This window comes from Tupaia chinensis, unplaced genomic scaffold, assembly GCF_000334495.1.
Source record: "Tupaia chinensis unplaced genomic scaffold, TupChi_1.0 Scaffold000052_1, whole genome shotgun sequence".
In the NCBI taxonomy this organism is placed as follows: Eukaryota; Metazoa; Chordata; class Mammalia; order Scandentia; family Tupaiidae; genus Tupaia; species Tupaia belangeri.
The window spans coordinates 5,923,052-5,945,651 of record NW_006159510.1 but is presented as its reverse complement, the minus strand read 5'-3'; the positions used below and the strand labels follow the sequence as shown (position 1 = coordinate 5,945,651).

At 50.7% G+C, this 22,600-nt stretch overlaps 1 protein-coding gene across 1 annotated transcript in view; it reads left to right on the top strand.

Annotated features, from left to right (window-relative positions):
- Positions 1-22,600, top strand: part of PRKAR1B (protein kinase cAMP-dependent type I regulatory subunit beta) — a 59,744-nt gene that overhangs the window by 6,793 nt on the left and 30,351 nt on the right. The window contains exons 3-5 of the mRNA XM_006141364.2: positions 5,498-5,656; positions 16,661-16,721; positions 21,916-22,037. Coding sequence (XP_006141426.2) covers positions 5,498-5,656; positions 16,661-16,721; positions 21,916-22,037 — 342 coding nt within the window. The remainder of the gene's footprint in view (positions 1-5,497; positions 5,657-16,660; positions 16,722-21,915; positions 22,038-22,600) is intronic.

The window sequence follows — 22,600 nt, the reverse complement described above, 5'->3', positions numbered from 1 at the left end:
ACTCTGAAAGTGCCTGCTGCAGTATATGTGTTGCCAAGAACTATAATCCATTTTTCTAAGTATAAAAATATCTTCCAATTTATTTTATTCATGGAACATAGCATTTGTACTTAAAAGGACACTCAGCTGCCGATTTTACAGGCTCAGGGACATGGTTCCGTTTCCAACCCCATTTCAGGCCCAGTTCTACCCCTAATTGTTTTCAGGCCTTTGTTATTTCGGGACTCCCTCCTTCATGCACCCCATCCCTGGCCTCACATTGTCCCTGTAGGCTCCAGGGTATCAGGGCTTTCCTGGGAAAGGTGGGGAGTAAGGCCACCCATGGGCAGTTTGGTATCCGTGAGAGCAGGGTACCCCCCAGTATGACAACATGCTCTTGTGGTTGGGTCAGCTGTCACTCAGTGGATCCCCTTGGGTTCTCTGTGTGTGTGTTTAATTGGTAATACACCTAACAGGAAATTTACCACTTTAACCCATTTTAAGTGTACAGTTCGGTGGCATTAGGCGCATTCACATTGCTGAGCACCCATCCCCAGAAATGTTCCATCTTCCCCAACTAATGCTTTGTCCCCATCAAACGCCAACCCCTACTCCCTCCTACTCCAACCTCTGGCACTCACCACTCACTCACTTCTGCTTTCTGTCTCCGTGAATTTAACTACTCTGGGGACCTCACATAAGTGGAATCATATAGCATTCGTCTTTTAGTGACTGACTTACTTCAATGAGCATGCTATGCTCCCCTCCAGGTCCATCCATGTTGAAGTTTGGGTGAATTTCCTTCATTTACAAGGTAGAATAGCCCATTGTATGGATAGACCATATTTCGTTTATCCATCCATCCACACGCACCTGGACTGCTCTGCCTCTCGGCTATTGTGAATAATACAGATAAGAATGTGTGTGTACAAATCTCTCTAGGAGAACTTGCTTTCAGGGTGTTGTATTTTAATTAGTCATTTATTGAGTGCTGTGCACCTGAGGGCCCTGAGCTGCCTGTGTCGATATTCCGCAGCCTTGACAAGCCTTCCCAGAATCATCCCCTACATGGCCCATTCTGTTCTCTGCTGAAGCCCTGGGTGCCCCACTCCTCATGGGCTATTTCAGATGCAGCCTGGTGGTGACTGTGCACTGGGGTTAGAGAGGTGGATGAATCCCAGAGCCACACAGATGCAGAGGTGCTCACCGAAGGATGGTGATGCGGGCTGGTGTCCACAGTTCACCACACGTGGGCTCATGCAAATCCCATGGGCTCCATTTTAAGGAGGGATAACCATGTTTAAGGAGATGCTCAAGGTCAATTAGAAAGTTGATGTTGAACTCTAGAGTTGAGTTCAACATCTTGACTAGACCCTGCCTTCTGGGGTCCCCAGAATATTGGAACTCCACTAGAGGAGACTTGCCAGTTGGCATGCCACCCAGAGAAGGGAAGACAATGCATGTCATCCAAAAGCTTTAGGAAGGGGGATTGTGCTACATGCAAAACAAAACAAAACAAAAACAAAACACACAAAAAACAAACCTATCCAACACCCTTTGCATTTAGGACAAAGAAGTCTGAGTCCACTGTGGTGGGAAGTACGGCAGGAGTGAGCCGGAGAGAGCTGGTAGGCTGAGCGTGGAGGGAGACACCAGTCTACTGGACACAGGCCAAGGCCCCTTGCTCTTTGCAGGGAGCCTAGAGCGGAGGAGAGAGGGAGGACCATTAGCTTTTTCTCACCATCTCATGAAAGCAAAACAGCAGCCTGTTCGAGCCATTCTCAGCCCGGATGTTGACATGGGCTCGGGGACGACAGCGAGGGCTGGGCAGCCATACTCTACCCCTTTGCCACAATCCCGTGGGTAACTCGGGTGACTAGCTTTTATCTGTACTTACCCAGTGGTAATTTCCACCCCCTTCGGCTTTTCAGGGGAGTCCAGTTTGTTGACTGAATGCCCGGGGGGAGGCAGGCGGTGGGGCGAGGCACAGCCCAGGTATGGCTGCAGTGTCTCCTGGCAGCTTCGGTCTGTCTGGGTTTGGAGGTTAGCGTGGCTGGGGCAATGCTCACTCAGCTCTAGACTGTGTATGTTTGTAGTCCCCATTTCTGTCGAAACCCAGTGCTGCCTCGTGCTCACACTGCTAGGGTTTTATTATGCTGAGGCCGTTGCCTCGATCCAGTCGGCAGTCTCTACGCCTGTCCCCCCAGCAGTCTGAATCAGTGCAGGGGTTCTCCCACTCGCGGTGTATTGGGACCATCTGTTAATACTGTCCATGCTGTTGGCTCTACCCCAAGGGTCTGAATCAGGGGGTTTCAGTGGGACTTATCAATCTGCATTTCTGACTGGCTCAGGGTGTCGATGCTGTTAATCCCTGGGCCACAGGTGAGTACTGCGGTCAAAGGCCGTGTGCCTCCAGCTGGTCTCCACACCACCAGATGCTGTCATCACCTGCTGGATGTTATCACCACTGGGGGTCCCTATTGCTTCTGGAATTAACGTCCATGCCGCCCCTCTCTCAGGTCTTTCAGACTTGCCCCCATACCACACACACCTCTCCTGACTATTTGGCATCTCCATCTTCCATACTCCCTGCATTGACTGCCTTCCAAATCCAGTCCTGCCCCAGGACCTTAGCATCCTGCCCCTTTGCCTCACGTCTTTGCACGGCTTGCCCCTTGCCGTTCCTGGCTGGGTTGATTCACCTTTGTGGGAGGCGCTCTGAATACTGTCTCTAATACAGCTCTTTCTCCTGAACTCACTGGTGCCCATGTTCTTCGTGGCCCTGCGCATGTCTTATGGTCAGCATGTATTTGTGTGATTATCTGCTGACAGCCTGTCTCCCTGCTGGTCCGTAGGTCCCCTGTGGACAGGAATCTGTCTGTCGTCCACTGCTGGGATGGGAGTGCTCGGGAAACACCAGGGCAGTAAATGAAGGAAGGAAGAAACACAGGACAGGCCGGTGGGAGCTCTGGTTTGGCCAGAGAAGCCACAGTCCATGGTGGAGCATGAATGCAGCCCAGTGGGGCCTGCTACCATCTTTTTTTTAAAAGAAGAAACAAAAAAAATGAAATAAAACAAGAAGAAGCCCCTTTGCGTACCAGCTGGGGTGGGGCCCGCGCTGCTCCGGGAGCGGTGACAGAGGCCAGTGTCCTGAGAAGGATGGCCCCTTTGTCCTCTTGGGGGGTGAGCAGCACAGTGTGGCCCGGGGCCTGTCCATGGGGCCCACACAATGGTTCTCTCTGACGCTGCAGAAGGAGCTTCAGAAGCCTTGGGCTCCTTCTGAGGAAGGAGACCCTCATGGGCAGAGAGGGTCCAGCCTCTGCGGCAATGCCCGCTGGGTCCCAGCTTCCCATGGTCTAGCCCTGCAGCACAGCTATCCTGCCCTCTCTCTGGGGAAAGCTGGCTCTGCCAAGATATACCCTTCTCAGTCCAGGGTCCCTGTGCTCTGTGGCAGGTGATTGAGTTGTCTTGCCACCTGCTTTGGTCACCCTGAGGTGAAAGGAGAGAAGCTCATGGGCCTGTCTGCCTCATGGACTCTCTAGCATTGAGCAAACCTCCAGCCTCAGGTTCTTCACCGCTGAGCCCAGCATACTCTTGTGACTCAGCAGAGATCTCTATGTCAGAAGAAAAGTGGCAGTGGGTGCTGGAGGGAGGGCAGTTTGGTCTAGCTGTTGGAAACGGTGTTTAGCAACATCCGCTAAAGCTAAGCCAACAGGTTACCCTGCGATGCAACCAATGCCGCCTCAGCACACACCTGAGAGAGATGGGGGCCTGCAAGGCTGTTATGAGGATGGATGACCGTGATGCCATATGTATCAGGGTCCCGAGTGCATCCCCCGTGGAATGGTAAATACTGTGAGATACCGTGTGATTCCTTTTAGAAGAACTGATGTTGGCATGGGGAGAAGTCTCCTACAAGGGGCAACAGGAGTTTCTGGGGACCTGAGCGGAGTGGTGAAACCACTGAACGGTACACATTACTGTTTGCAAACTATGCCCGCATACACGGGTTTTCATAAAAGCCAAAGCAAAGTGGGAGTGCCAGCTGTGAGGCCAACAGTGGTGGTTCCCTGTGCTCTGGAACCCCCTGGAAAAAACTAGAGCCAGGGATTCTGGAGGATGTTCTCTGAGATCCCTCACCCCTAAAACCCTTCGATCGCTGACCCTCCTTCCACGAGTCCTCCGCATCCAGGTGGGCACACACACACTCATCTTCTGACTCCTTGAGCTTGTTGAAGGGAAGCTGGCATTTCTTTCCCGCCCCCCTCGCCAATCCCCACATACCTGACTGTTCCAGTTTCCTCCAAGAACGAGGGGAGCCTGGTTGGCCCAGGTGGGGACGGGTGCAAATCCTCCAGGTGGAGTCTTGCCTCTGTACAGCTGTCATCTCTATTCCCCTGGAAACTGCATGGCTGAGCAGCATTCCCCCACTCTCGCTTGCACTTAATAATGGAGTTATCACCTGCATGGCATTTTCGTTCAGATAGAAAATTCTGAGCATCAGTTATTATCCAGATAATGACTCATTGATTTCAATAAGAATTGCTTACATGATTCATCGCAATCCATTCTTTGCTAATATGCACCCATTTTGCCAACGGGAACTATTCTTTAAGCTCATTGACACGCTGTGCGAATAGAGAGTGTATTGTGTCAATTTATAGTAACCGAATCTGCATAATCGCTGCATAATAAACAATCTGCACTATTCTTGCACGGATGCGGCCGAGCACGCTCAATGCATAGTAGGCACACTGTGCGGGGGTGCATTGGCCCACGCAGACTGAAAGGGAATCTTGTCTGGGCCCCTCTGGGGTGTGGCTCAGCAGCAGTGTCCAGCCATAGGGCTCCATTCAGATCCAGGCCTAAGAAGCCTGGGTGCTGCCCCTGGGAAGAAAGGCCCCTTGGGAGGAAAGGGTTTAAGACAGCATGGCTCCCTCAGGGGCCTGGAGCAGTGAGTGCTGGTGGAGGTGGGGGTAGGGGTTTGGGGATTCTCTGGAGGACCTGTTGAACAGCAGGACAGGAAGGGGCAATTTATGAATGGAAAAGGCAAACATGCAGAAGTTGAGCCCAGAGCAGAGTGCCCCATGGAAATCCTAGGGTCCAACTCACTGATGTGCAGTTAGGGGACTTCAGGCCCACAGGATCTGAGTTCCAAGTGGGTAGAGAAGGCTGGAACATGCTATGCTGCAGATCAGGGGCTCCAGGGCCCCTGTCTCTGGTCCTGGCCTGTTTTATTGGCATTGGTGATGTAGGCTTCCCCTGCCTTTGGGGTTTGGTGCCATCTGCTGTGGCTCTGGGCAGGTTTGGGGACAAGGAGAGCACCTTGGTCCACCAGCCACACCAGACCTCTTGGTCTACCCACAGATGAGGGGTGTGGGGGACCTTGGCCAGTGTTGCACCCTTTCTTACAGAGAGCTCCTTCTGGGAGAGCTAAGGAGGCCTCCCGTGTGGGAAGCAGCCAGTGTAAACCCCAGGCGCCCCCTGACGTGCCTCTCTCTCATTATGTTTTCTGAAGGTGTATGTGAATGGAGAGTGGGTGACCAGCATCAGCGAAGGAGGCAGCTTTGGGGAGCTGGCGCTCATCTATGGCACCCCCAGGGCTGCGACAGTGAAAGCCAAGACAGACCTCAAGCTCTGGGGCATTGACCGTGACAGCTACCGGCGCATCCTCATGGTGAGTGGGACCCTGGCCAGACACCTACCCATGGCCAAGCACGACCGAGGAACCCTGGCTGTGTTCAAAGGGAAGAGATGCCTGGAGAAAAAACATCTTCTAGCCTCTGATGGAGACAGACTGTGAGAGGAGTGGAAATTGCTGGGAGGGGTTCTGGAAAGCTCCTTAGAAGAGAGGCCAGTAGCTGGAGAAGTCCCTCTTGCCTTCCTCCCCTTTCTCCTTCTATTGTCTGGAACGTGTAATAGCTGGAGCTCTTGCTGCCATTTTGGACCTTGAAGCAAATTTGAGATTGAAACCCATTCACCAAGGTGGTGGAGCGAAGAATGGAAGGAGCCTGACTCCTTACCAGATGTACCTGGGCTGGGCTGCTTCATCACAGATTTCCTTTTTGTTTTTAATCTGTCAATTCAATTTTTTTCTTATATGTAGTGAAATCTATTCTTAGCTGGTTCCACATGAGTGTAGGTGTGTGCCCACTCATGTGCATGCACTCAGAGCAACAGGGCTGACCCAGCTACCTCAGCAGGTGGCTCTTGGGCTGAGAAGACCCTTCCAGGGGAGAAGAGGCAGGTTCTTCCTGGGCCCACTGCACACTTAGCCTATATGCGGACTATCTGGCAGCACTGTTCCAGGCGCTGTGCATAAGGGAGCCACATGCAGTACGAGGCTGAGGTGCCAGTGCAGTAGACAAGCAGGGCCCAGACAAGTATGTCAGATGGCCTTCTCCAAAGGAGGGGTGGAGGTGAGCCAAGGGGCGGGGAGGGCTGATATTTTACAAAAAGCCTCCAAGAGAGCCCCACCACTTGAGATGGTGACGTTTGAGCAGAGGCCTCGGAGCAGGAAGCCAGAGAGCTGAAGGCTGTCCAAGAGAAGAGTGTTTCAGTCCTGGGAACAAGCGAAAGGCCCTGGGGTGGGAGCTGCTTGGAGTGTTGGTGGCCATCAAGAAGGCTGTCATGATTCGGGGCGCACTGAGAGTCACCTCAGGAGTTTGAGTTCTCTCTGGGCTGGCGTGGGGGTTGTCCCAGTATACTAGGCTGGGATGATCCATTCTGGGAGGTCTGGGCCTGACTGTACTGGCAGGGGGTCCCCGTGGGGTCACAAGTCCTCAACTCCAGGTCTTCCTCCCCGTCACTGGGCAGAGGCTGCTGGGTGAGTGCCCAGTTCTCTGGGCAACCACACTCCTTAGCTCAGCAGTGACCACTGGGCCAGAGGTCAGACGTGGTCGGAGGGAGACTGGGAGAACTTGGGCAGCAGGGGGCTTCTTGCTAAGGGCAGCCCCTGGGACAGTATTTGCTCAGTGTTGGGGCCTGAGGGACCCACTCCTGCTGAGGAGGGAGGTGACCAAGGTAAGCTCGTAGCTGAGAGATCTTTGACTTTTCCTCAGCTTTCTTAGGGGTGGCCCTGTGCAGGGGACTGCCCTCTGCTCAAGTGCGGGCAACAGCTGCCAACTTGGCATCTGCTGTGGCATCCTCCAGGGGGCTTCACTGGCTCCTGGGCAGCGCCATTTTCAAGGAGGGAGCTGAGGTTCAGGAGTGCTTGAGGAGAAGGCCTGGGGAAAGTCCTGTGGAGTGATTTAGGACAGGGCCCTCCAGTCAGTCACTGTGAGGGCTGGAGAAGTAGTCCTAACCCCAGCTGCCCCTCTTAGGAGCGTGACATCCAAAAGGGAGTCAAAGGTTTGATGGCCAGGGGGCAGTAGGGAGAAGGCGTCTGGGCAGCAAGCCTGTCCTGGTGCCACTGCATCTACCAGCTCTTTCACATCATGGGTAGGGCTCAGTACAGGCTGTGGGGCAGCCACTCCGTCAGGCCCCTCGCTGTTCGAGCTCCTCATTCCTGTACAATCGAGCATTGATCGAGCCCATCGTGTGTCAGCAGCTCCCATCCTGCTGTGGACACTCCGGGGCTCAAAGCGGATGACCATGGGCCTTGCAGAGTAGGATGGTCTGGTAGGGCATGTGTTTCTCTCTGCTAGTGCCTGTTTGCACCGGACACGACTGTCTGTGTGGAAGGGTGCTCCGAGACATCCTCCCTCAGAGAGGGGCCGGAAGAGGACTCAGCAGGTCCTGTCCCTCTGGGCGCACCTGGGCCCGGAGTTGCATAAGCCATAGCTTCTCCCCATCATCTACGCCGTGTCATGCCTGGCTGTAGGATTTTTGTGGCTGGAACCCTATATTCAGGGAAGTTCCCAAACCACCAAGGGAGCTGGTGCTTCCTGTTTTAATTTTGGATCCCTGCACACTAAGAATAGTTGCGGCTAGACTTGGAAGTCCAGAGCCTCTGTGCGTCTCGGGAAAGAAAATGACAGTCCCAGCTGATCTGGAAGGCGGTGTCTGTTTTTACATCAGTCTTCTCGCTCTGGGCAGATTTGGATGCATCCTTCTTGCTGAGTGTTCCTGCCATGTGTCCACTTAGCACTAAGCTGGGATGTGCTGTGGGAGTTACGGGGGGTGGGGGGGCTGGTCCCTCCAGGAGCTGGCCACTTCCAGAAACGCCAGCTCAGAGTCTGCATTCAGGCTGTTGGAATCCGAGGATGTCTGATCCGAAGGTCTCTACCTTCTGCTGCTCTGAGGGAAAAATGGAACTCGGCTCTGAGCAGGGCCAGGTTAGACCCCTTGTCCAGGCTCCCAGGGAGGGGCCTAGCAGAAGCCCATGGACCCCAAACCTTTTCTCTCTTTTAAGCCTTGGGGCTCGGTTCACCCCAAGCCTTACTAGAAGGAAGGCTCTTTCCTGAGTCTGGCACCAGTGAACATAGCGTTCTGTGGTGGAGGCGGCCTTGGGTGGGAGCTGACCTGCTTGCAGGGCTGAGGCCCCTGGAAGCTGGGTCCGAAGTGGTGTCAGGCTTGCTTTTTCCCCAGCTCTTGCTGACCAGTAAAGCCTTGCCAAGTGTGCTGAGTGATGGCAAAGCCACTGGGTGCCAGGAGGGATGCAGCACCTTTGCTTCTCAGCAGTTTTCCCTCGATGACATCACCAAGGCTGTAGAGGGTCCCTCAAGCCATGGCCTGGGCCTAGTATCTCCCATGAGGTCACATCAGCTGAGGAGGGGGACACCGAGGCTTGGGGGAGTTGTGTGGCATGCTGAGGGTCAACTGCTTGGAAGTGGGGGGTTATAGCTTGAACCACACCTGCCTGGCATGTCCACTTTAGGAGGCCCTGATGAGTGGACAGTCCCTCTGAAGTGCCTTTCCCAGAGCTGAGACCTCACAGCCACCTGCCTGGGCCTCTTGCTTCCTGGCTGTGAAGGTGGACCAGCGAGGGTGACTGAAGATTTTTCCTCTCACTCCAGGTTCCATTGTGCTGCCTCAGACCTCATAGCTGTGGGCTTGGGAGCTGGGCTAGCCTGGCAGGCTTCGTTTAGGGTTCTGGTGGTGCGTGGCAGAGGTGTGCTTCTTTGCTCATCTGATTTAAAGTGTAAGGGAGGGGCAGTTATGGAGCGTTTGTGGGAGATTCCTGCATTGCAGTCATTTTTCTCTGCTATGATTTCGTCGTTAGTCTGGCTGTCATTCATGCCCTTTCAAAGGGGCCGCCCTTGAGTGGTTTTCCAGACTTTTTGTATGTAAGTGGTTGAGAGCTGCAGCCCCACCCCTGGTTAAGACCTCGCAGGACTACCATCAACCCTGCTGGCAACCTCTGGGGCCACGGGTCAGGTATCCTTGGCTCAGAGGCTGTGTGGGGGACAAGGGTGGGAGCTGATGACTAAGCAGCTGTAGACACCTGGGGAGCGGTAATGAAGTGAGTGCCGGGGCCTCCACAGGCGGGACATTCTCTCCAGTCTCTGCTTCTTGAGAAAGACACCCTGTTACAGAGACGAGGAAACTCAGACCCATGGCAGGCACAGGACAGGACAGAGCTGAGGTTGGGCCCCAGGTCCCTGTGCTCTCAGCAGACTCATGGGGCAGGGGACTGTACCAACTATGGAGGCCTATCCCAGGTTCCACTAGCCTATCCCTTGCTACAATAGGAGTCACTTGCCTCACCCAACACAAAGGCCACCCCAGGGGGTGCCAGTTGGCATGCTGTAAAGCCACTGAAGTGGGCATCCCAGCAGTCCCGAAGATAGCCAGGCAGACCCCCTGGCACCTGCTCAGTGCACAGATAGCCCAGGATCCCAGCCCAGCCTCTCCTACTGTCTCCTTCACTGAAGGAAGTGATCTGAAAAAGAAGGCAACCTCTGAGGCCGGTCTCCTTTCCTGAGGGTCCCTGGGAGCTGCCTTCAGCTGTCATTCTGCAACGTGAGCTGCATGGTACTTTAATGTCTTAGGTTGTTGGGGCAAAATGGAATTGCACTCTACTGGCTAGGCATAATTGCTGGGTGGTTCATGTGAATTGTAAATCATTTTAGGTAAGAACTGTCTTTCTTTCTTTCTTTCTTTCTTTTTTTCTGTTTGCTACAGGGCTCACTGGAGAGAGACAGAGAGAGGGAGAAATCACTCCCCACCCTCAGGGAGATGGCTGCCACATCATAATCCATTCTTCTCCATTCACCTCTCAGGAATTGGGACACACACACACACACACACACACACACACACACACACACAGTGTATTTTTCAAGCTGCTGGATCTGGGACTTGAACCATGCAGTCAACCATGTGGGATCCAGCCTCCTTAACCACCATGCCATCTGCTGGCCCATGACAGAAATATCTTTCTCATGGCTAGGGAATATCTATAATGGCTTGGACTGGGTGGTCAGGGATGCGTCTGCTGCCAAAGGTGTCCAGACCTGTTCTGACGGCCGGTGCGCCTCACATCCTACCGGAGATGGGCCCGGATGTTGTGTTACCAACAGCGCCCTTCACGCTGCCACAGAAGCCCCGTTTGTTCAGGACACCTGCAGTGCATGCATGAGTATCTTCCACACCGTCTTGGTCTGGATGGTCATGGGCCACTTGATGAGGTTTCTTAAATCCACTGGGCTGTGATTTCCCACAACCTGTTAGAACTTTACTGGGAAGGTGGGAGGGAGGGAGAATCTAGGGGTTGACTCTGGGCTTCTGTGAGGCAGATAGGACACCTCGGGGATTCTAAAACTGGCACTTGCAGCCCTCTTAGTGCTGGTCTGGCCCAGAGCTGATGGAGTGGCTGAGGGGTCAGGGAAGAGGCTGGCCTCTGTCTCCGTACCACATACTGGGTGCTTGACAGATGTGAGATTGTGTAACCTTCATGGGCCCCTTTGGGGCAAGTGTTAAGGATATTAAGATATTCCCATTATCTGGGTGAGGAAACTGATGCTCAGAGAGGCACCTGCTTGCTCGGGGTCGCACACGTAGTAAATGAGAGAGAGGAGGTTTGTCCCCACTGCTGCCTTTAAACAGCCAGTGCTCTAAGTTACCCTGCAGCCTCTCCCAGGCGGATTGCTGACTGGTGGAGGCTGGAAATGCAGGTGGCCTGGTTCCCACCCCACCCCCACAGTCTCGATGTGCGTCCCTAATTTAAACACGCATAGTCACTGCTCCTGGTGTCCTCCGAGCCTTGGGAAATGCGTACACCCACAGTTCTCGTCTGCTCCGCCATCCACCCTCCCACCCCTGTGCTCTGTCGAGCCCCTCCCGGTCCTGGTCCTTCGAGCTTCTCTGCTCTCTCCCTCCTGCACCTCCCACATCTGCTCTGATGTCCAGACAAGAGGCTGTTTTCTCTAGACATCTGATGATTAGGGCTTCAAGTGCTGGCCTCCTGGGACATCCCCACTCTCCAACCTCCTAGCTTTGTGGTCCCCTAAACTGGGCCCTAGGGGTACTCACATCATAGTGGTGAGGTCAGTGCCTCAGGGCCAGGATTAAACTGGTGCATGGGGCAGCCATGCCAGCCAAGCCAGAGCAGAGCCCAGTGCTGCTTTAACACGACTCTCCCAGGATGGCTGTGGAAGATGGATGCAGTCCGGTGCTGCTGTACATGCACACTTCTGGGACAGAGTCCACTTCTGGGACAGAGTCCTCTTCTGGCTCCTTACCCTTTAACTGATAATTCCTGTATCTCAGAGTGATGCCCAGGGGCTGTGGGAGCCATGCAAGCTCCACCTTTTAGAGGTCCAGATAGGACATCACAGCGGACACCATGGCACCTGAGCCATCTCAGGCTTCTGGCTGATAGGCACTCAGGGTAGCCAGGCCCCTGAAGTTTCCAGTTCTCACTGCATAAGGTCAAGCCCCTCTTGGCCTGCAGTAAAGCCCATCTGAAAGCAACCTGTGTCCTTGAACATGGGTGAGGTGGTGGTAAAAGCAAAAAAGAAAAATAATAATAACATCTTATGGGCCAGTCTATGCCTGCTGGGCAGCCTGGGCATATCACGTGGTTGTCTGAACTGCCCTTCTCCAATCCGATGTGAGGGTTGGAGGATGATGGTACATGGGACAGTGCTAAGCAGAAGGTAGGTGCTCCATGGATGTCACTTCTGGCCTTCTCAGGAGTAAAAAGGCTGTGTGTGAGTGCAGATGCAATAAGACCTTGAACTTCTCAGGCAGTGTGGAACCCAATGGTGTGAGCATTGATTTTGGAAGATCATCTGTTTCAAGTCCTGGTCCTGCTACTTGGTAGCCCATTGGGTATGAGCAGACCGTGACCCCTCTCTGAGCCTTTTTTTGCCCCTGTAGAGTGGAGATAACAATAGTGCCACCTGAAGGGGCTGCAGTGAAAATTTGAGATGACAAGATAGGTGCCTGGTACCTAGAAAACACTTGGCAAAGTCTTCGTTGGGCATCTTTTCATCACCTCTTCTGAGGAGAAATTAGGAGTGGTGAGGGCTGACAAGGACTGGGGAATAGGTACTACCTGTTTGCAGTGGGCTCTAATCCCCACTTCTGAAGATGGGAAAGTCAGCCAAGGTTGGCATCCCACTGCATCTCCATAGAAAGCAAACAGAGAACCTTCTGGGCTAATGGGGAAACAACACTGATGGAGCAATGGCAAGAAGATGGGAGGAAAAACCCAAGTCAGTGACACAAGAGAATGTGGTTCCCAGCTCAATTATTATCCTGATGGAGAAATCTAGGCCCAGAGGAAAGAAGACTGGTCTAAAAGTGTGAGGAGTTATGGGCAGGCAGGGATTGGAATTGGAGTATGCTAATTTTCCCTGTCAGTCTTTCTCCATTGTGCTCAGTAAGAACCATCACGCTATTATCATCAACATCATTATCATAACAACCATCATCCTCACTATCATCTTCACCACAATCATCACATTATTATTACTATCTTCATTACCACCCTTATCACCATCATCACCACCATCCTCAGCGCCATCATGATCACCATCATTACCTTCATCATCACTATCACCATTGTCAACACCATCATCGCCATCACTACAACCATTGTCATCATCATTATCAACATTATGATCACCCCCATCACCTTGCATCACTACCACCACTATCAATACCACTATCACCACCATTACCACCATCATCGTCACTATCACCATCAACACCACCATCATCACCATCACTACCACCATTGTCATCATCACTGTCACCAACATTAGGATTACCATTATCACCACCATCACCTCATCATCACTACCACCACTATTGATACCACTGTCACCAGTATCATTGTCACTATCACCATCAACACCACCACCACTATCATTGTCATCATCACTATCATGATCACCATAATCATCATCTCATCACCACCACTACCACCACCATCAACAATGCAATCATCGCCATCATCATCACTGTTTCTTGGTTTCTTTTTTTTAGAGATCTTTGCTATGGGGTGTGTGCACTCACCAGAGACAGAGAGAGACAGAAAGACAGAAAGTGAGAAATCATCTTCCACCCCAGGGAATGGCCATGCTGCTATCCCTTCTCCTCCATTATCCTTTTGGGATCTTGGGTACACACACACATGCACCCAGTGTGAGTTTTAAGCTGCTGGGTCCAGGACTCGAACTGCAGTTGACTGACTACATGGGAGTCCAGCAACATAACCGTTATGTCATCTGCTGGTCCCATCATCATCACTGTCATCACTACCATCATTGTCACCATCAACAGCAACATAAGGGACATTTGTTTGGTCCTTACAATGATCGGATGAAGCAGAGATTTTAATTATTTCATTTCACCGAGATTCGATGATATAGATGGCACATCTGAATGTATACTTTTCTGACTTTTACCTTCTTTCAGCCTGTATATCCTCTATGCAGAGGTCCTGGGAGGCATGAGAGGGCAGGGCATCTTTGTGCCTGCAGCCCTCTCATGGGTGTTAGGCTTGAGTGGCACTTTGGCTGGGCTTGGTCTTCTATGAGTGAGAAGATTAGTTCACATCCAGGAGTCTGTGTTTCTGGATGCTGAGTGAGGCTTGGGGGGGCATGCAGGGAGGGCTACAATACTGGAAATGACTTAGGCCTGGGCAGCTTGGGACACGTGGGAAAGCTCACCCCCAGGGTCCAGAATAAGCAACTGTGTAAAACCCCTTGTTTGGCCCCATGGAAACTTGCTGTACCCCAGGGATTTGAGAGTCATTTTTTTCCACTTCCTTGCCGCTTACATTTTTGTCATAGTTTCGAGGGACAGGCATTTAGTGTCAACTGCTTTTTCGCTAGCCTGTCCCCTTTTGAGCCCTTCCCCTTTCTGTAGCAGAGCCATCTCCCTTCCTTTGCCCTTCCCCACCCTTCCTGAGGGTCTCTTGCCTCAATAGGCTCAGTGTCCTGCTCAGTCCCTGCAAGGATGAGGGGTGGTAGGGCAGTACTGTGCTTCCTGCTTGCGCACAGCTCTGTGCTCCACGTCCATGAGCTAAGGTACCCCAAGTCCCACTGTGGAAAGGGCTCCTGCTTTGACTCCTCATTATCTCATAGGGTGAAGTGGCCTTCAACATGCTAAAGGGTTTCTTTTGAAGGAGATATGAGCACATTTTGTGTTCAGCTCTATCTGCTTTCGGATTTCAGAGCCACTGAAACAAATATTCATCTGACCGTATTAGGTGCTGAGAGATGGGGACGGGGTGGTGGGTGGTGTGTGGTAGGTGGGTGCAGGCCCTGGAGACAGGACTGGGGCAGGCCCCTGCCCTTCCACTTACAGTGACTTTGGACAGCTTTTCGAAGTGCTCACTTGTGTTCCGTCCTCTTCCTCTATACTGCTGTGAACTATGATAGTGCCTACCACACAGGACCCTGGGTAAGTGCCAGCCAAGGTCCCTCCACTACTCTCCAGCAGTGCTGTTGGTTCGAGTGGAGGGACAGATGCTTTGAACAGTGCCTCTCAAAAGAATAAAGGTTTGGGGAGATGAACAGGCATTTGGGGATGCCTCCGTGTGTCAGAGTTTTGCTTCTTATATCTGAGTTCTCTCTCTTTTTTAGAAAAAAAGTGTATTTCTTTCAAGAAAGAGTGATAGGGATCTCTCGCAGGGTTTGTCACACCACTATCCTCCCCCTGGACTTCAGGCAGCTAGCATCATGGGTGCACCCAGCAGGTTCAGGTCAATCTGTGATCCGGTATGCCTCCAGCTTCCCTATCGCACAGGAACACCCTGCACCTGCCTCACTGCAGCTGGGCTTGACCCATCTCTTTCTCGAACATCTTTCTGCATACATTACTGACAGAGGCTGCAGTGCCTGAAACTGGCTTTAGCTGCAGGGACCATGAAGATCCTGCAAAGGGATGCAGGGTGGCAGGGAAGGAGCATCTTCCTTACTGCAAAGCCATCTTCCTTGTGGCCAAGCAGCATAAATGACCCTCCTTACCATTGCCAGTGGGCATCTGTGGCAGCTGGGAGGGTTGCCAGCAGAGTGGTGGTTATGCCAAACTGCCTGTAAGCCTTAAAAGAGCTAATCGTTCTCTCTGTTAGGATTAGGTTTCACTGGATGTACTAATTCGCCGTAGCTGAGTAACAAATTTCCCCAAAAAGTAGAGGCCTGTGGCAACAGTATAACATTCGTTAAAGACTGTTTTTGTGGGTCATGAAGATAACAGCTTATCTGGAGTGCTGTGTCCTGGATCTTTTTGGGAATGTGATAATTGCGATTTTTCACTGGGGGCTGGAGGACCAGCTCTGTGACGACTTGTGTCCATGGTGCTGGTGGTTGTCAGGAGCCTCTGTTGCTCCTCTGTGAGCCTCTCCCTGGCTGATTAGTCCAGGAGGGGTCAAGGCAGGCGTGATAATGTCTTTTATAGTCTAGTCCTTGGGAATGTCAAGCTATCATTTCCTCAACATCCTCTTGGATACAGCAGGTCAGCTCTATTGTGGGAAGAGACCACCCAGGGTATGAATTATGGGAGTCCTTGGGGGTTGTCATAGACCTGGCTGTCACATTGGGCATAACAGAAATACTCAAAGTAACAGTGGCTCAAACCACATGGTTAGTTCTCATGTTCAGGATCTATGGAAATGGTCTAACAGAGCGGATCTGGTTTTCTCTGGTGTCAAAGAATCAGGATACTTCTTATCTTGTTGTTCCTCTGTTCACAAGGGCCCAGGATGACTGCTGGGGCTCCAGCCACCTTCTCCATGTTCAGAGGTTGTAACACCACGGTATTTATGCCACCCTGGTCAGAACTGGTCAGTCAGCCTGCAGGCACGGCGGGAGGTGCTTAGTAAAACCTGTGTTCATGGTGGTTTTCTGTCTCAGGTGTTGTAGGAGTATACAAACCCAACAGGAAGGAGTTAAATACATGCTGGGGCAGCAGCTCCCCACATTCACCATCATCCCAGCTTATGAGCACCTGCCTCCCCTTTGATACATGGAAATCCAGGTGCAGGGTTCTGATTGGTTGAGTACTCATCTTTGGACCAATCAAGGGCCCAGTTGGATGGGATGCTCTGTTGTTGCCAGGGCAGTCAGATATGGTGATAAAAGCCCCTTCAGAAGCCCTGCAGAAGGAGGGAGGGGAGCTGGACATAGGGGACCGTGGCAGCTCACTGGTAACTTTGAGACTTAGAAAACTTAAAAAGGTCTCTCGTTTTAAGAGTTCAGGGTCATTTGGGGAAATCTGGAAATGTTGAAATGACCCAGGTGTGAAGATCCACCTTCCTCTTTGTGTTTTCTTTTGTCTCAAACAGGGCAGCACACTGAGAAAACGCAAGATGTATGAGGAGTTCCTCAGCAAAGTCTCCATCCTAGGTCAGTGGCTCCTGCACCCCCTGCATGGCTCCATCTATCCGTGTGAGTCTGCCTCTGAGACCTCATTTGGGCACCTGCCAGACAGCCCTAGACATTTTTCCATTCCCTGTGTGGTTGCCTAGTTAAGTGTTCTTGGCATTACGCAAGTTTGGGACACGCGTGCACACATGTTCACATGCATGTGTGCATTTGTTGGTAAAACCAAAGTACCCCGTGTGCGCTCCTTGGCCACCACTGTCCTTCCGTTGCATGCTGTCCCTCTTCTCTGCTGTCCATGCCTCTCTATCCCCAACCTCTCCTCTGTCAGTTGGTTTTGAGCAGAAAGTCAACTTTGTTTTCGAGTAAATGTGATGACCTGTTTGGAGCTTCCTTCCCTGACGTGTTTTGGTTTTCTCCTAAATATGATTTCTCCTGGTGCCACCCCAGTCCTCCCATGCCACCTTAGTCCTCTCAGTCCCCGGAGGAATAACGAGGGTTACCGGGGTCGCAGATGTGCCCTTGGCACCTGGTCCTCCAGTGAACCCACTCAGTAAGCCTCCTAGGAGGACAATGCCTGGGGAGGTGAAGGCACCTGGCTCTGCACCTGCCGCACTGGGCACCTTCTGCCCGCAGTGGCTCCTCCCCGTCCTTGCAGTGGAACGGCCACAGCCATGAGTGTGCGCATGTGCACACAGGTGTGCAGTATGATAGGGTCCGCACCTTTCTTGGGGAGGGCTTGCCCAGAGCTCATGTCCTCTTTCAGATCCTTTTGTTAAAAGTGAAGAGAAGGTAGTTGTTCTTTTTTTTATTGTGGTAAAATATGTAAACGTAGGATTGACCATTTTAAAGACTGCAGTTCAGGGGCGTAAAGCACAGTGTTGTGTAACCATCACCACCATCTGGTCCCAGCACTTTGTCATCGCCCTAAAGGGAAAGCCCATCTTCTTTTAGCAGTTAGTCCCCATTTCTCCCTCCCCCAGCCCTGGCAGCCACATAGCCACTGTCTGTCTCTGTGGATTTGCCAGTTCTATACATTTCATAGAAATGGAATTGTACATGTGGCCTATTGTGTCTCTGTGTGTGTGTACATGTGTGTGTGTGTGTGAAGGTTTTTGCCGTAGGGTACGTACACTTGCTGGAGAGAGACAGAACAAGGGAAAGTGAGAAATCACCCTCTGGGGGGATGGCTATGCCACATTCCCTTCTCTTCCATTCTCTTCTTGGGATCTTAGGCATGCACACACATGTGCCTGGCATGATTTTCAAGCTGCTAGGTCCAGGACTTGAACCACGGTTGACCATGTGGGAATCCAGCATTTTAATCACCATGCCACCTACTGGCCCCAGTGTCTGTGTCTTTTGTTTCTTTTTTTAAAAAGTTTTTAATTGCCAAAGGGCACATGAGAGAGAAACCCTTTCAACGGGGTGTGGTTACGCCGCAAACCCTTCTCTTGCGTTTCTCCATCCCGTTGTGATTTTGGGTGTGCACGTATAAGTGCCCAGCATGCTTTTCAAGATGTTAGATTGGGACTTGAACCCTGGTTAACCATGTGGGAGTTCATTTCCCTATGCACAGCCTTAATCACTGCACTTTAGAGCCAGATTATGTCTGGCTTCTTTCTAGTGGCTTTAAAAAAAAATGCCATTCATACATTTTGGCAAAACAAAAAGTTGGCAACTGCAAGTCGTTCCCAAGATTTTGCAGGAGCCAAGAGAGAGACATTTAATCCTTACACGTTTTCCAATACACAGGAGCCTCTGCAGTCCTTTCCTGTCTCCTGTTGCCTTTGAGCCGGAGACGGGTGTGGGACTCTGGCCCCTGGTGGCCACCAGGTACCGAGCACTGAGCCTTCAGTCACCCTTCTGTGCTCATGTCCGTCCACGTGCTGGTGCTGTCCAGGCTAACACCATGGTGCTGCCGCCAGCCAGTGAAAGGTGAGACCCTCTTTGTGCAGCAGGCTGAGGCTGCCGGTGACCACCCCCAGGACCAAACAGAATAGGCAGGTCCAGGCCCGAGGTTTTTTCTTTTTTTTCTTTTTAATGTCTTGGGTTTTTATAAGCCTTTCAGCCCCTCTTACAATATCTGTTTGGCCTCCCCATTTTGTCCACCTATTTTGTGTTCCTTTGATTAATGTGACAGTCATCACTGTGACTGGCTGCTCCGTGGCCTTCCTGAGGAATGGCAACTCTAATCCCTTTTCTGGTGCAGTCACCGTTAGCCACACGAAGTCCTCCAGAAAGTGACCGGTGGGACAATGCCTCCTTCTCAGCCTACTTGCCCTCAGCTTGGACAGGACCCAAAGCTGTGGACTTGGCGTTTCTCCCCACTCCACGGAAACACCTGGTACCGTCCAGGCTCCACTTTCTCCTCATCCCAGAATGACAGACCTCACAGACCTCACAGACCCCACTCGGGATGTGAGAAGCTGCAGAATCCAGCTCTGAGCACCAGTGTGCCTGGGCTTTCCTTTCTGGGCTGGTGTACCTACGTCCTGTCTCATAAGCTCGCTCACCCTTGCTTTGCCTCATCCTGCAGGCTGGCTTCTGCGAGGCATTTTGGGGATGCTTGCCTGCATTTATTCCACAGACTGTCATATGCAGTGTTGAAAATACTTTTCAGAAAACAGGACCGTTATTAAAAGTGGAACTCTTAGTGGCCTGGGCTGCACTGATTTTCTATAGAGTGAGTCTTTGGCACCAGATTTCTGAGGCACAGGAATTCTGAATTGCAGATTAAAAAAATAAAATGTGGGCCAGCAGGTGGTGTGGTGGCTAAGGTGCTAGACTCCCACATGGCCGACCATGGTTTGAGTCCTGAGCCCAGAGTCTTGAGACTGATGCCAGGTGCATGTGTATGCATGCTCGGAGTCCTGAGAGGAGAATGGAGGAGAGGGGACTGTGGTGTGGCCATCCCCCTGTAGGGTGATTTCTTTCTCTGTTTCTCTAGCGAGCACACACGCTCTCTAGCAAATATCTCTCTCAAAAATTAGGGGCCAGCAGATGTTGTGATGGTTAAGGCACTGGACTCTGATTTGACCAACCACGATTTGAGCCCTGGACCTGGTGGCATGCTTTCTCACTTTCTCTCTTTCTCTCTGTCTCTCTCTGGCTAGTGCACACACCCTGTAAAAAAATTAAAAATAATAACAACGATAAATAAAATTAAATAATTCTTTTTAAAAAATGAACAATAATGTTCTCTAATGTTCTGCATTCCATAAATTACTTTAGAGATGAGAAAAAATTGGGGCCAAAAAATTGCCATCTTCCTTTCAGTTCCTTCGGACACTTTTCACCCCAGATTTATGTCAGGAGATAAAGCTGTTGCCTGTCTTAATTTTCAGACCCTAGACTGTTAGAGGTTCCAACTGTAAGAGAAGAAAAAAAATCTGCTAATCAAATATGCACTTCCTAAGTGTGCCTGACTGCTACATTAAACATCTCGTATCGTTGCCCTCATGAAGAAAACAATAAACAAAACACTACTTTCCTTTTGGCCCTTCCTCATAAACACCAACCATAATGTAGCTCAAGAGTTACCTGCATTATTTAGTCACAAGATGTGTGCGGAGGTGCTGACCTGCTTGGGAATACCCCCAGGTTGTGAATAATTGAGCAGCTTCTGTCTGGCACGTCTTTATTCAGTGCTGCAGAGTGTGCACTGGCCCTGGGGTTAGTGGACGGCATTGTCCTTTGCAAAGCCTAGCACTGACAGGAATTTTTAAAGTGCGAGAAATCCCCATCCTAACCTAGATCTAAAATAAATGCATTGCTTTTTATTTTTAGCAGCTGACCTACATAGGTAGCATCTGATAAGTATGGACCACGTTTCTTTTGCCAAAAAAGAAATAATTAATCAGATCATTATTTTCTAATAAAAGTCTCACGTTATTATGTTTTTGCTTCCTTCCTGAAGGATCGTGACAGAGAAGCCAAGGCGTGAGAAGGGTGGAAAGGTCTATTGAATTTGGAAACATTTCAAATAAACTCGGCATTGGAATGAAATATTTTGACCTAAGATAATGAGAGAGATAATATGCCTTCATAGTGCAACATATAAAAGCAGTTCTATGTTTTCTCTTTTTAAAATGTATTATTATTGTTATTCAATGTGAGCCAAGAGAGACAGAACAAGAGAAAGAGAGAGAGAATGAGAAAGCAAGCCACCAGGTCCAGGCCTAGAACCGCAGTTGGCCATGTGGGAGTCAGGCATCTTAACCACCACACCACCTACCGCCTCCCACCCTTTTCTTGACTCATGACGAACTGAAATTTATTTCGCTCAAGGTTCTTCTAGTGGCCCAAGGTTAAAGGGTCACATCTGGTAAGATCTTGCTGGTGGGAACTCTGCAGAGTTCCAGGGTAGCACAGAGCACCAGACCGTGAGGACCAGAGCAAGCCGCAGCTCTGTGCTCTCTGAATAACCTCTGATGGATGGTGTTTCTTTTGAAAGGATAATTGCTTCAGCCACTCAGAATTATTTTAAACCACTTAGTAGCTATAGTGCTTAGCTGTGACTCTATTGTTTGCAAAGTATTGGCAGCTCGATTTGTTTGAAGATAACAAATGTGTTTTCAGACCGAGTTAACTTAGACCCCCAGTTCAGTGCCCATTATTTACATTAAACCAGTGATAAGTTAGAATAACCCTCCTTTTAAAACCAGACTGCTGAAGATGGAGTGTGAGTGACTGCATCCTGGATTCAGACTATCTGTAAAAGTACCCAGGCTCTCCTAGCAGAGCAATAGCGGGGAGGTGGATTTTTGTGCCTTCGTGCTGCTTGTTTTCTCCGTTTGTCTCTCATAAAGCTCACTCACCCCGCAGATCATCTTATGGGCATTTCCTGAGGACGCACTTTGAGAAGAGCAGCTGTTGGGACCAGTAGTTGGTGTAATGGCTATGTTGCTGGACTCCCATGTAGTCGACTGCAGTTCGAGTTCCAGACCCAGTAGCTTAAGCTCACGCCGGATGCGTGTGCCTGCCCAAGATCCCGAGAGGAGAATGGAGGAGAAGGGATTGTGGCATGGCCATCCCGCCTGGGGGGTGATTTCTCGCTTTCTGTCTCTGTCTTTCTGGTGAGCACACACACCCTATAGCAAAAACCTCTAAAAAAAGAAAGAGAGAGAGAGAGAGAGAGAGAGAAGAGCAGACGCCCTTGGCCTTGACACCTGCGGGAGAGTGTGGCTCTTGGTGACCGTCCTTGTCCTCCTCACAGAGTCCTTGGAGAAGTGGGAACGCCTCACAGTGGCTGATGCCCTGGAGCCTGTTCAGTTTGAGGATGGGGAGAAAATTGTCGTTCAGGGGGAGCCTGGGGATGACTTCTACATCATCACAGAGGTGAGTCCTGCTCAGGGACATGGGCTCTTTTATTTATTTATTTTATATTACATTTAATCACTTATGTCTTTACAGTGTATAACATTTCTTTTTCCAGCATGATTACCATGCATATCAGTCAAGGCAAAGACATTACTATCCACATTATCATCAGCTAGTAGCTTTTCATATTTTTTAGATTATTGTTATTGGTGTTTTTTTTTAATCTTTTTTTTTTTTGAGAGGTTTTTGCTATAGGGTACATTTGCTCGCCAGATAGACATAGAGAGACAGAGAGACAGAAAGTGAGAAATCACCCCCCAGGGAGGATGGCACGCCACAATCCCTTCTCCTCCATTCTCCTTTCTGGATCTTGGGCACACATGCACATGTGCCTGATGTGTTTAAGCCACCGGGTCTGGGACTTGAACCGTGGTTGACTACATGTGAGTCCAATGATATAGCCATTATGCCAACTGCTGGTCCCTTAAATCTTTTTTTAAGAATTATTTTTATTGAACTTTATTTATTTATTTATTTATTTATTTATTTATTTATTTAAATTTGACCAGAAAGGGACAGAG